At 24.6% G+C, this 14,864-nt stretch overlaps 3 protein-coding genes across 3 annotated transcripts; 1 reads left to right on the forward strand and 2 right to left on the reverse strand. All coding sequences in view use genetic code 6, as the record gives it.

Annotated features, from left to right (window-relative positions):
- Window positions 1-182: 182 nt before the first annotated feature.
- On the forward strand, window positions 183-10,772 carry TTHERM_00895800 (ubiquitin carboxy-terminal hydrolase; the record flags this gene model as incomplete). The annotated part of the gene is made up of 22 exons (XM_001031230.2): window positions 183-437; window positions 698-823; window positions 1,114-1,338; window positions 1,508-1,645; window positions 1,700-1,984; window positions 2,045-2,295; window positions 2,669-3,081; window positions 3,146-3,591; window positions 3,650-3,838; window positions 3,895-4,376; window positions 4,431-4,504; window positions 4,928-5,157; window positions 5,223-5,483; window positions 5,644-6,562; window positions 6,649-7,094; window positions 7,385-8,524; window positions 8,586-8,996; window positions 9,137-9,883; window positions 9,989-10,081; window positions 10,135-10,263; window positions 10,328-10,533; window positions 10,595-10,772. The coding sequence occupies 22 exons, from the start codon at window positions 183-185 to the stop codon at window positions 10,770-10,772; spliced, it is 7,644 nt and encodes a 2,547-aa protein (XP_001031230.2).
- A 369-nt stretch (window positions 10,773-11,141) lies between these two features.
- On the reverse strand, window positions 11,142-12,098 carry TTHERM_000895809 (transmembrane protein, putative; the record flags this gene model as incomplete). Its single annotated transcript, XM_012796691.1, has 2 exons — window positions 11,142-11,957; window positions 12,096-12,098. The coding sequence occupies 2 exons, from the start codon at window positions 12,096-12,098 to the stop codon at window positions 11,142-11,144; spliced, it is 819 nt and encodes a 272-aa protein (XP_012652145.1).
- A 429-nt stretch (window positions 12,099-12,527) lies between these two features.
- Window positions 12,528-14,625, reverse strand: TTHERM_00895810 (thioredoxin; the record flags this gene model as incomplete). The annotated part of the gene is made up of 2 exons (XM_001031231.3): window positions 12,528-13,640; window positions 13,897-14,625. 2 exons carry the CDS (start codon window positions 14,623-14,625, stop codon window positions 12,528-12,530), a joined length of 1,842 nt encoding a protein of 613 aa, XP_001031231.3.
- Window positions 14,626-14,864: the final 239 nt, after the last annotated feature.

Here is a 14,864-nt window from a genome sequence, read left to right on the forward strand (position 1 = left end):
GTGTATTGAAATTAAATGAGAAATGAAAAACAAAAAAGAATAATTAATAAAATATATATAAAAAATAAATAGAGAATAGGAAAAGAAAGATTCGAATTCACTCAGGAATAAGCAAAAGGATAAAATCAAAGAAATAATTAGTAATATAAAAGCAAAGAAAATAATTAGTTCAAATAAATAAAATGTCAAGTGTTTAGCAACTTAACTAAAGTTAGACTCCAGACAAGAAAGTGTAATAAGTGAATCCTATTCTGGAAGATCTGCAAAGATATCTTGCTGAATTAAAAAATTATTCGTTGTAGAAGTTTTGCACAGTCAATTCTTATATAGATGCGATGGATAGTCGTAATTAATGGTGTGTTGGTAAAATCATTAGCATTGATCAGAAAGGCATGATGGACATTCGTTTTGATGGTTGGTCTGACAAGTATATAGAGGTAATCAACAGTTCATATTTATTATATGCTTTTCTATCTATTTGGCTCTTATCCTTACTTTATCCATAGCGTATTCTATCTCAAATCAGTGTTTTTATTGTAGTAAAATGCTTTTATAATCTAAAATTTCTAAACTTAGTATCAGCATAGGCAAATAATAAAAGGGAATTTTAGCAGTGTGGGTTTAGTAAGCAAGGATAGAGCCAGCATATTTATATAAGAAAAATGAAAACTTATGTTATATTTTGTAAAATAATTAGAAAATATTTATTAATTCTCGCAAAATTGATTCTTTTAGGAAGTACACTTTTCCATATACAGGAGCTATAAAATCAACTACAAGAGATGATTTGACTATCGAAAAAATGAGAGAAGAATCAAACGCAGTAATTAAAAATTCAACAATTTTTTATTTATATTTAAAGTGCGCTTCAATTTTTAAGTTTCAAGCTTAAAAAATGTGATCATCTTAAATTAGCATTTAAATTTGAAGATCGATTATGGAAGCTTGCATTTAAGCTATCCTATCAGAAATGCTGCATCAAAAATATACAAAAAGTTAAATGATATTTATTCAGCGTGCATATTTTTATTTAAAATTAAATCAATAACAAGATGAGGATACAAGGAACGTGCAAACGATGATTATAACTTATTTTTTTTGTAATTTAAAAAGTAAATTGAGGAATTGAGTCTTTTGGAAAACGATGATTTCAATATTTAAAACGTGAATACTTTTATACAAAACTTCAGAGGGAGATACTTCTTTTTAGCAGACTATATTTTGAGCATTAATAAAAGTTTCTAGGATAATGACATTCAATAGTTTATAGAATTCTTTTAAATATATATCAAGGTCTTTATAAAGTATATTAAATTGCTGCCATAGTCACTTCCTACTGTAAATAAATTTAAAATACTTTTTTAAATAAAAATTTAACTTAATTATGAGCTAGCAGCTAACAAATAAATAACTAAATAAAAAAACAAACAAATAACATTCTAGCTATAAATTAACATTTTATTTTGAAAGAAAGTTTTTCTTATTAATGCCATTTATAATAATAAAGTATATTGAAGCAATTAATTTGAATAAAAATCTTTTTTTGGTACACCCAAAAGTCGCTTTGGTTAGTGGATTTCCAGAAATATTCTATTTGATGAACTCTTTGTTTGGAGGAGAATAAAGATGTATGAAATTCTTTAGAGTAAATTAATTATTCATTTTAGGATGCAATATATTTCAATTTCATTATCAAAAGTAAAATAGATTCGAGTTTTAAACACACCAAGATCCTTTTGCCATCAAAAGCAAAGATGGTTTAGCACCCCATTAAGATCAGATTTTGAACTTTATTAATTATTTTGGAATACAATTCGGATTTGATAATTTATTCGATTTAATTTCTTGGGAAACTAAGGTAGGTCAAGATGTTGTCTATTAAACTCCTATCCCTATAATTAAATGCATAGTGGATATATTTGTTAGATGCCTTATCTACATGCCATCTAAAAAGCAAATTCATTTTGCAAATAACTTGAAAAAAGTAAATTAAAAAAAAATTAAAACAGATAACAATCAAAAATAAATAAATTTTAATAAATAGAGAATATTTGATAGGTTCAATAAGATCTCAGATAGAGAATTAAAAGATATAGATATTATTAAGGTTAAAAGCACCATTAATTAGCTAGGTGAATGTCTTGTTAATATTTTAGGAAATTAAATCTACGAAGAAGCAGAGAAATTAGAAATTAAGTGCATTATCAAGCTTATTAAGTGTCCATTTTTAGAAAAAAAAATTTTAGGAGTTTTGCAATTTAGGGAAATTATAAGCAGAGCTAGTGCAAATAACAAGTATAAAGGAGTTCTTTTATTTTTTATTTAAATAGTTTTATCAAATAAGATAAATTCATATAATTAGCTATTTTTTTATCTTAGAAAGCAAAAAAAAGGAAGCAAAACTAAAAATAATAATTGATCTTATAAGATTATATTTAGAATATATAAAACTGAAAGTATTTAGAAATATTAAAACAAAAAATTCATTTATTTTTAAAAAGCTGATCAAATTTAATAGAAAAACATGCAGAAGAATTATTTAATAGCTAAAAATAAATTAGAACTTTTAACATTTATCAAGGATTATTTGAACTAAATTATTTACATTTTTATTTATTTTATAGATTTAAATGCTGAATTAAGTATTTTTAAATTTTTAAATAAATAGGTAGTATTACTCTAAGGATATATATCCTTATTAATATTTTGACAAATAGAAACTCAAGGAATATTTAGAATAAGAAAATTTACTTGACTTTTTTTTGGGAGAGAATTTCCATCCTGAAATATTTAAAAGATCAATAGAAATATTAACCTTTTTAAGTGAAGAAAATGCCTTGCTACCTAAACACATTGAACAAATTTGGAAGCTTACAGAAAATAAGCATGAAGCTGACTTAGCAGCTATATACTCAGTCATTATAGAATTATCTAAGATTTTATAAGAATAAAGCCTTAATCAGTTATATAAATACATTAATTCAATTCCATTCGATCAATACACTGAATTAACAATTAATTTAGTCAAGGAATTTACATTAAACGCTACCTCTTCTATGAATTTTTCATAATAATCCAAAAGTAATTAATTAATTAATTTCTATCTATTTCCAATTTTTTTATGCAATAATTTATTTTTAAAAAGATCAATTCTGGAAAAATAAGAGCATCGTTTTGTCACAAGAATTCCCAAATTTTGGTTTGCCAAAATTATGGGGTTGCATCTAAGATAGCAACAAAGTTAGTAATTAACTAGTTTCTACCTGTGTTGAGTCGCTCAGTGAGCTTTTCAAGTCAAACTATTTCTCGTCAAATAAAGAACAATACTTATAACTTTGCTTTGATAATCTTAAGAATGGAACAAGCGTACCTCAAAGCCTTCAGCTAGCTATATTTTTAATAAAAACTTACTCCTCTAATTCTTCCTTCTTAGGAGTAGGAGATCTAAATTCAGAATCCATCACTTAAAAATACAACAAAGACTACAATTTTATGGAAGCAATAGTTAAAGACTTTGAGAATTACATGAGACAAGTACTATAAAAGATTAAAAAGACAGGAGTGATATTAGATGAGAAACAAGGAGAGGAAGTAAACAAAATAAATAAATAAATTATATAATTTTTACAAATATTTTAAATCTTAATAGGTATTCATTGGAAAGTATGGCCACATTTAAAATATTGACATCAGATTAGATTTCATATCGTTGATAAATAAATATCTCTCTAGTAAATAAAAAGATATCACCATCGAACAGCTTAAAAAGCTTTGGAAAATCTTAGTGAGAAGCAGCATAACAAACATAGAAAAAAATAAATTTTTAACTTGGTTAATTGTAAAATAAAAAATTAAAGAATTTATTTATTTATTAATTAATTATATTTATAATAGAAAAAAAAGTAGATTAATAATGAAAATAGCAATAATGGTAAAAATGTGGCATCTAGTTTGCTTGATGAGAATTTGCTGTCTTAAGCACTTGATTAAATCTTTTGTGATAAAGAGTTAATGAACGGTTTCCAAATAGATAAGGAAATTTTCGACTGCTTAAAAAACATTTTCTAGATGGTTAACTTAAAGAATAAATCAATAGAGCTTAATAATTAATACCTCATTTTAATTAATAAATATGATCAAATTGTAGGCAAGGAAGTTTTTTGGAATTTATCCTTATTCTGCATTGATCCTTAGGTCCTAGAAGAAGTAAGATAACTCCTAGTTAACATCCACTTGAGAAAAACTCTAAAGTCCTAAGAAACAAAACCTAAAATGTGGGTAAAATTCACTGACAAGTGCTACGAAATTCTCAGCTAGACAAAATCTCCTTAAGTTCAGTCCCATATTGTTTTAATGATAAAGATTTTCCTACAAGAGTAAAATTTTATTTTTATTAGCATCTCATAATATATTTTTTTTCACATAAATAGAATTGAAGGTAAAATGCTTTTCGGCGACAGAAGATAAGAAATGAATATTGTTGTTACTTTGCTCAACCAAAATAGTAATTTTTTAAAATTAATACATTAAAAGGAAAAAAAATAAAATTTGCAGATTTCTTTTATTTAATAATCAAGCAATTATTACCAAAAATAAATTCAAAAAAACTTGATTAATAATTTTTAAAATGATAAATGTTAATTTAAAAAAATCAACTAACTAACTCATTTTAAATATATTTAGCTTTTTTATCAATAATCATCATAATTTCATTTAAAAAGTTAATTATCTTTTTTTACTAGTCTGCTATTTGGCGAATAGTTTTAAGATAGATTTTAAAATAAAACTTTAAAATTTGTCATTTTATAAATTTAAACATAAACTGATATTTTTTTCTGATATTTAAAAAATAAAATTTAGAAATCTTAATAAATTAATAAAAATAAAATTGTTTTTTATTTATTTAATAAATATTTTTAAAATTTAGATAATGTATAAAAGAGAGCTACATTGAAATTATAAAGCAATATTAGTATTTTAAAGTTAAGAAAAGAAATTTCAAGAGAATTCAAGTTGATTAACAAAGATTTTGAAATGCTATTTTCAAATAAGAATATCTTACTCTCTAAAATTCATGAAGAAGAATATTCAATAGATGCTCTTAATACAAACGATGATAAACCTCCTCACATTATTGTTCAAAACGTCAAAGACATTGTAAATTATTGATATTGATTGAAAATATCTATATATTTATCTTTAAACAAATAAATAAATTGAAGAACTAAGATTTAATAGACCTCAGTTAATTCAAGTTTAATTTGGCAAATTCTCAATTTGCAGATATTTTATTAGAATTTCTCTCAACTGGATAAAGTGATGAGATCGTTAACAACGCATGGGATATTCTAAACCTGATTCCAAAGAATAATTAAATAGTCAAAAAGTTGTAATCTATCGAAACCGAAGAATTAAATCCTTCTTCTTGGAATTTACTCCTGCCATCTAATTGCTTCAGAAAGCTTTAATATTTCTTTTAAATTGTAATTTTTTTATTAAATAATAAAATATATTTAAAAATATATACAAAATAAATTATTAAAATAACAATTTAAAATAAATTTTATATTGTTTTAATTGAGTTTAAACCAAGAATTTCAAGTATTCAATATATATTGAAATGCTTTTAATATCAATCAATAGATCACTCAAGAATTCTTAATGGCAGGTAGCGATGGAAATTTAAAAAGAGACTAAGATCAATGGTGTCAAGCTTTTATATTAAAGGGAGGATTGAAGCACATTCTTACTATTTACTTGAACTTATGCAGTGAAACTAATTTTGATAAACCTTTCAACTTGTATTGCATTTCCACTTTAGTTGAGATTATAGGAGCCCTAATGAGACTTTATTATAACTAATTCCCAAAAGAGTTTTTAATAGAAAGTTAGAAAGTTACTTCATAGAATGAATTCCTTAATGCTCTTGTTCAGAGAACGATTAACTATATTGGATTTGGCTTAAAAAAGAGTGATTAATTTTTCTCTCCTTTTGGCAGCAGCTCTCTTTCTATGTCATAGAGTCTTAGCTAATTAGCTTCTTCTATTATTATTAATGGTAACAGAATTGTTAATGATCAAAATCTTTCAGTCAATAGGCTTTTGGTATAAAATTACTTACTTTCTTTCTTCAGAGGAGCTTTTGAACTTATTTCTCTTTGCTTTGAGCAAGATGAGTCTTTGATAAAAACATATTTGCATGAATAATCTAAAAATTTTGATCCTATCTTTTAAGGATTATTGATCTTAGATGATGATCAGATCAGAAATCAATTATAAAACTCACTTGTTAAAGTTATAGATTTAGATTCTACTAACTAGGCTCATATCATTTTTGAGAATAACTTGAGTAAGATAATCTAGTCTAAGCATGATCAAATCTAAAATGAATACAGATCAAAATGCTATGAATTCTTCTAGCTTTATTAAAAAGTTCTCCAACACCTTGAGGACAAGAGGTTGATTGGAACCACAGTTAATCCTAAATCATTCACTTAAACTATGCAAACTATTATAAGTCTAATTGACACTTGTAATCCATATGAAAAAACCAGATAAGATGGTAATTTATTAATTTATTTTTTAAAATTAATTTATTTAATTTTATATTTGTTTATTTATTTATTTAAATGGTTTTATCAAACATAGTGGATGGTATGTTGAGAGGAGCTTTCTAATGTTTACAATAATTAATTTAAATGGATTCCCTTCTAGCTTAAGTTGTCATTAAAAATGAAAAATTGATTTAAAAAATAATCTATGATTGCTTGTTCTCAATAAAATCAGATGAAAATCCATATGCTCCAAAATGTAAGTCAAGACAAAGCAGATTAAGTGCCTTTTCATTCTTAGTCACTCTCTAAAATTCAATAATTCAACAATAGATAGAAGAGAAAGATATAGTTAACGAGGAATTTGATGCAAATTAATAAATCAATCAGTTCTTTGTAAATGCTCATTGGAGAACAAAATCAAAAGGAGATTGGAGCATCAAAGAAGAATAAGAAAAAGAAGAAAACTGTCCTATTGGTTTAAGAAACTTAGGTTGCACTTGTTATATGAATTCTCTCATATAATAACTATTCATGATAAGAGTAATTTATTTATTATTTTCTTTTTTTATTATTAATTTGATTTTATTTTAATGTCTATGTATGCCAATTTATCTATTTTTTTATATATAAAGTTAATAAACTTTTTGACTTATTTTAGCCTTTTTAAAGATTTTCGTATTAAGTTGAACAGCTTTTGTTTTATTACTAAATAAGCATTTCAATTTATTTTTTTTAAAGTTTACTTAGATTTCTTAATCTCTTTTGAATGGCTTTTGTTAGCTTTTTTAATATTTTAAAGAATATTTATATGATAATTTTATCTTAATTAGGAATTCTCTGATAGTCTTTAAAAGGTAGATGCTTCAACAAGCGAAAAAGAATATAATTCTAAAGAAAATGTTCTTTACTAGGTTTAACAAATATTCAGTGCCTTGAGCTACTCTTAACGCTAATACTATGATCCAAGAGATTTTTGTTAAGCATTTAAAGATTTAGATGGTTAACCTACTAATGTCTTTTAACAGATGGATGTTGATGAATTCTTCAACACTTTAATGGATCGCCTTGAAACATTGTTAAAACCCTCTAAAAATGATTTCATCATTAAAAATATTTTTGAAGGATAACTTGCAAATGAATTAATTGGAAAGGGTGGCGGATGCACACACAATTCTGAGAGAGAAGAGTCCTTCCTAGCTATCAGCTTACCTGCAAAAAGCAAAAAAACCTTGTATGAATGCCTTTAAAGTTTTGTACAAGGAGAAATGCTAGACGGAGACAATTCTTATTTCTGTGAGAAATGCGATAAGAAAGTACCCACATTGAAGCGTTAATCAATAAAAAAACTACCAAATTAACTTATAATTGTTTTAAAACGTTTCCATTTTGACTTGGATGTCATGCAGAAAATAAAAATTAACTCATACTGCGAGTTTCCCGATAAACTAAATTTAAAGTAGTACTCTTAGGCTTATTTGAAATAGAAAGATTTGGAAGAAGACCTCAACTAGTAAAATGAATAAGGAGATGCCAGTTCAAAGTAAAGTGATATTAAAAAAATAGATGGACAAGAAGATAACATTTAAGATTAACTATCCGAGTTGTTCCCTGATGATTATTATAAGTATAACTTAAAAGGAGTTGTTATCCACTAAGGCACTTCAGATAGTGGTCATTACTACAGCTTAATTAAATAATAAGATGAAAAGTGGCTTGAATTTAATGACACTGTCGTCAGACCTTTCGATATTAATGATTTACCTTCTGAAGCATTCGGAGGAGAGTCTGACTTGTAATTCAACAATGGAAATCAATCCATGAATCTCAATAATAAAATGCAAAACACAAACAACAAAAATGCCTATTTGCTATTTTATGAAAGAGATGTATTCTTTGATAACGAAGGCAAGCCCATTCCATCTATCCTTGACTAAAACCTCATACAAAATCCTACCAACTTAACTAAAGAAGTAATTAATTTTATTGTTTTATAAAAATAAAATTTAATTTAATTTATTCATATACAAAAAGAACATTGTTTTAGAAAACAAAAAGTTGCACTTAAACAAATATTTATTCTCCCATGAGATGATTGAGTATACTTAAAAACTCTTGGAAATAATAGACCCTGACAACTAAACTGATTATTCAAATAAACTTTGCAAGTTCTTGATCAAATATTACTTCTTCTGCAGACAGAGATAAAATGATAAAAAAGAATTCCCCAATTTTAGAAAAAAATTAGGTGAGATATTGAGCAAGAACTATAATTTAAGCACTTGGCTTATTTACAACGCCTCTAATGAAAGCTTTATAAAAGAAAATTTCTTAGACTCACAACATGACGAAATGAAATATTTGAGTGCTGGTTTGATAATCGAAGCAATTAATTGTGTTTGTGCATAAGAAAATAACCTTCCTTATGAAACTTTTATAAAAAAGGTAAATCTTTAAAAAATAATTTTAGCCAATCAACATATTTTATAACAAATAAATAATTAAATGCAAAATAATTTGGATTTTAGTCTTAAAGTATTTAAATAAAATAAATTATTTTTTAATACCTTTTGTAAATAATATAGAGTGTTATTGTCTACTTCCTCAATATTTCGATTTATATCCTGCACACTCAATCTCCAACAGATATAAAAGTATTAGATTAATTCTACAGAATGTTGTGTAGGGTGGCTGAAGTTTCTAAGAACTCCAGATAGTATTTGCTAAAATAAAAAATGGTTGGAAGATTATAAGCTGGATTTATGGGAACAAGATAGACTGCTAATGGTTACTAGGACATAAATAACTATAAGTAGTAAGGCCAAGCAGAAAATAGTGAATTTGGTCTGGATCTATAAGTTGAATAGGAAAAATCTTAGAAAATATAATCCATTGATGAGATTTTAGAAGGTAAAGAGAGAAACAAAAGGTTAAACTAGCTCTAGAAAAATGTATCTTATTTAGTTAAAATGCATTCGATTCTTGTTAGAAGTGTTTCTCCTTTTATAAATTGTTAAATACCAGAAAATACTTATTTAGCTCTTCCTAGGATAGATCATGCATTAGACAGTGATGAAATTGAAACTTTCAAGCAACAAGCTTTTGTCAAATTTATATTTAATTAGAACATCTAATATAAAAAGATGGTACGTAATTATCTTGCATAGACATATGCTTACTTAACAGCTGAAAATCCATAACTAACAAAAGACCTTATGGATAATATGTACGCAATCTTTAATGATTATAGGTTTGATGACATAAGCATCAAATTTTACTTTATATTCCTTAAGCATTTCCTTCTTATTAATGATTCTCAAGAAAAGAAAAGAGTGATTAATTAAATTTAAATTAGTTGGTTTATTTTTCTAATTTTACTTTTAAATTTTAATAAATAAATTCAAAGATGTTTGTTTATAATTTTTTAATTAAAATAGGCGATTTTAGTTAAGCAAAAAATATAGAGTTTCATTTCACAAAATTACAAATTTTTTTATGCTGCTCAAATTTGCATAGATAGCATGATAAAAGTAAACAAATTATTTAAAATAAATATAAAATTAATTTTAATTTTATCTTTTAGCTAAGCACACTCTCTAAAAACTTTGCTTAAGAAATGTCTAAAGAGATATAAGAAAACAAAGATTTAGCAAGATGCTTCGATTACTTCCTAAGAGAATCAAGCAACATATACAATGCCTTGAACAATAATGTAAATTGATTATTGAGATTATAAGATTAAACTAACCATTAATATTTACTAAAAAATTAATTAGAGCATGGCCCTCTTCAAAGATAACAGACAATACAATTTAAATATTTAAGCAATTTAGAAATATCAACAAAATATTAAATCTTAAAATAATTTGAGAAGACAAAAAATTTAAAACTTACAAACCTTATGCAACTAGCCTCTTGAATATGATTCAGATGATGACTATGCAGAGAAGACTGTTAAAATTAATGATAGAGTTGACTACAGGTAAATTAATTAACTAAGTCTACATATTTAAACTAATAGATTTTCATTTTTTTAATTTTAGATAAAATGGAGAGATCAATTCTTTTGTTGTAGTAGATTCTATGGTTGACATGTTCTAAATAACAAGTGAAAAGGAAGCAAATTACTTTAGATGGGTAAAGTATGATGACGATTCGCTCCTTGAACCAATAAAGGCTTAAAAATATTACTAATATTACTATGATTATTTGCATTTCTGAAAATAATGATAACAATGTATTTCAAAAGTTCGTTCGTTCTTTCTTTCTTTCTTAGCACATAAAAGACTTGATGATTTTTAAAAGATAAACAAATAATTTAATTAATCATTTTAAAAATATTAAATAATAAATAAATTCATATACTAACCTATGTATATACCTGTATGTCTTAATTAAACAATAACTATTTGCTAATAAGCTAAATTAATTAGTTAATTAATTAATGAAATTACTACATATTAAAATATTTTTTACAATTAACAAAGCATTTTTAAATTTTTAATTATAAAAAATATCCATTATGATTTATTTTAATTGCTTATTTTAATGATAGCCAGTGATGAGAAATTTTTTAAAAGCCGTTCTTAATCAAAATTTTTTCTATTTTACAAAATTTCGGCCCTTAATTAATTAGGATTTACTGTATAATGCATAAATATATTTACATTTAGTAATAATCAGAGGTAAAGCTGATAGCTTATATAATTTTTTATTTTAAATAATTAGCTCAAGGCAATGTTTTTTGAGTAATTTTAATGATACCTCATTTTAAATATCAAATTTAATATTTTAAAGCAAAACGATTATGATAAAATTAAAAATGAAAATAAACAAACTTTTATCTAAAATAAAATGTTTATTTTCAAATTAAAATAGATTTCTTTATAAAATTAGCTCGCTTTATTTTTGATAGAACACTGTGTTATAAACTCCATCTTATTTTTATTTACTTTTCAAGCTAAAAATTAATATCTAAAATAAAGATAATTTGATTTAAAATACTATTAATAATAATTAAATTATTATAAATAAGAATTTTATAGTAAGACTGACTGTTGAAAATATAATAAAATATGTACAAACAAATATATTTATTTATAAATTAAGATTTTATTTAATTAAATCATCTTATAAACAAGCAAGAAAACGCCATTACTAGGCACATAATTGAAACATAAGGGCTTAACCTATCTCCAACAACTGCCGCTCTTCTAAAAAATCCTCTGAATCTAAATTATTAAGCAAATTATTGAAGATAATTAAAAATAACAACTATTTTTATTTTATAATTTACCCTTAAACATATGGGTTGATTAATTCAGGTTTCAATCTTCTTACATAAGCGCAAGTACATATAATCAAAATCAATGAAGTAATCAAACTCTAAAAATTGAAAAATACTGACTATTTTTATTTTTAAAAAATAATTATTCATTGATGAATTAATCAAATGTAAATATTTTAGCTATTGATCATAAAATCCTATATCATGCTTTTTGAAATGCTATTTTATATTATTATAAGCTTAATTTAATGATTTACCATTTATTTTTGTTATAAAATCCTTTAATTATGGCTATTTGTTGTTCAATCTTTTTAGATTGTTGGCTGATATCTTTTTAACTTTATTAAAAAATTTTAGATTGATTTAAATATATCAAAAATTAATTAATATTAATTAATTAGTCTTATGTTGATAAATGAATGAATGATTGAATTTATTTATTACTCAAAAAAATTGATAAAGAATATATATATATAATAATATATCAATCTAACTTTCTATTGCAGATAGAAACGTGTCTTAAATTTATATTTTCATAAATAATTCAATTAATCGAATTTCAAGCTTTAATGACTAAAAATAATTTTGAAAACTGTTTTGAGTGTAAAATAATTTTATTTGCATACATAAAAAGAAATATTTGATAAAAAGCATATATTTATTTAGCTTTAAATAATTAATTAATTATTTCAGTGTTTTACAGGCTCAAAAATTCCAGATAAGTCTGTTTTTTTAACTGTTTCAATGTGTGAGTTAAACTTTTCTACGTCCAATATTTTGTAAGAGATTGTGTTTTCAATAAAAATACGGAGCTCTTAAGGAGTAAATATGGTGTTGCTATACATAATAGGATTTGTTTTATCTTCTTTTTTATATACCATGAACACAGGAGTGAAAGGGAAATTTGGTGCAGTTTTGAGAGAGTTTCTATCAGAATTCATACGGTTAAATTCAACTTTTGGGAAGTGAGAGTGATCATTTCTTAAATATTCCAAAGCAAGGTTTTCATAATGAGCTCCATATTATTTGCAAGCATGGCAGTGCTTTGAATAGAAGAAAACTACTTGATCCCTTTCATTGTTTTAGACTTCTTTTTCAAAAGATTTTCCAACTAACTTCTTTGAATATTTTCTATAGAAAGGTTTCTTTTAGCTTTTAAAAGATTCTTGAGCTGTCCCATTTTAGACAGTTCTTACCCATTCTGTTAAATTAACAACATCAGGAGTGGTAGTTTTAGCAGGGAAATCAAAAATAAATGAGTGAGGTTTGTCATTAACATCCTTCAAGTCTAAACTTTCCAATTCCTCTCTAGTTTTAACTGAGTGCTATTTAATTTTCTATCCATATCTGTAATCATCACGAATGTATATGTTCCATTTCTTATCTTCGTTTGCACGTTTTACATAAACGAATTGGACATTCTTGTATAACTCAGGTTCCTTTTCTCTCAGAACCTTATGGAAATCGCTGAATAATTAAATCAATTTCTTTCTATCTTGCTTTTAAAGACGATTTTCATCTAACTCTAAAACTAAGCTGTAACGAGCATCTAAATCAAATGATCTACCAGTAAAAACATTCATTTCATTATAAGTTTTGTTTGCTTTTTCAATAATACTTACCATCTTATCCTTTAAATTACCATACTTTCTAATATTTAATTTAACTCCATTTACATCATGTGTGCTCTAATTGTAACACATTTTGCTCTTTCTAGCAACTAAGTGGATATCACCTGTTTTAACGTCATTAAGTCCAATATTTTTAGCAGTTTCTTAATCATTTAACAGTAAAAAGTGTAGCTAATATGTTCATAAGAAAAAACATTTAAATCAAATTAATTTGTATTATTTTTTAATATCAAAAGCCAAAAATTAATTTCAATCAAAAATAAAGTTATTTCACTTCAATATTTTAAAATAATTTTAATTTCTTTTCTTACTTTTTTTAAAAGAAATACATCAAAAATTATTTTAATAGAATAAATATATGATTTAATTAATTATAGGCTAATAAAGGAATATTTTTATTTCTTGTTGAATTTATTTAAAAATTTACATTTTTATTTTCGCTGTAAGTTTTAAGGAGACTTAAAGCCCCAAATCTTTCATGAAGACGCTCATAATTAGGATCATCCTTAGGAATATATGCAACAATCAAAGTAGTTTCTGAAGTAATATATTCAAGGGAGTTGATAAATTCTCTTTCATTTGATTTATTTAATTAGTTAATTTCCCTAAAATACTTAACAATTGCGTCTTTATCACCAAAGTATTCATTAAAACTAAAAGGACTTAAATCGAGATATCTATTTTTGAATAAGAAAAGAGTTTCTTCTTCAATATCAACCTTATACTTATTCATAAAAGAATTAAGACTATTCTATTCGCTAAATTCAACTCTCATAAAAACTATAGGACGAGCTTTTACCATATGTTAAAATGCATTTACATTTTCTAAAAATGCCTCAATTTCTTTAACGAAACTTTCTTTGAAACGAGAAGGTTCCAAAAATATGATTACATTCTTACCTTCCTTAACAGCCTATTCGTACTTTTCATCAGAAAATTCAACCCATTAAATAAATTATCCTTCTTCGCTTTTTTCGCCTTGAGACTAAGGTTATTATTCAGTTTATGCTTTTGCTGATTTAATATTGTTGTTAGTAAGATATAAACTAGCACCTAATAAACTTGAAACTACAAAAGCTTGTTTATTAAAAGCCTTAATAAATGGGTGATTTCTTCTAATTGCCTTTGTAAAATTGTTGAAAACGGACCTAAACATTTCTTGCTTGCTTGTTTGTTAGACTATAAATAACTATAATAAAATTAGCTATAAATTTGATATTTTTTAGATTTATTTGTAATTATATTAACTTTTTTTAATAGCAAACAATATATCCCTTCAATAAAGAAATCATTTAGAAAGATACTATTTTTCTTATGAAATGACCAATAATAAATATATTGTTTTTTAAATAAGAATCAGCATAATAGAAGTTTCTCTTCATATTTAGAAATATC

The sequence above is a fragment of the Tetrahymena thermophila genome, assembly GCF_000189635.1.
Source record: "Tetrahymena thermophila SB210 genomic scaffold scf_8254707, whole genome shotgun sequence".
In the NCBI taxonomy this organism is placed as follows: Eukaryota; Ciliophora; class Oligohymenophorea; order Hymenostomatida; family Tetrahymenidae; genus Tetrahymena; species Tetrahymena thermophila.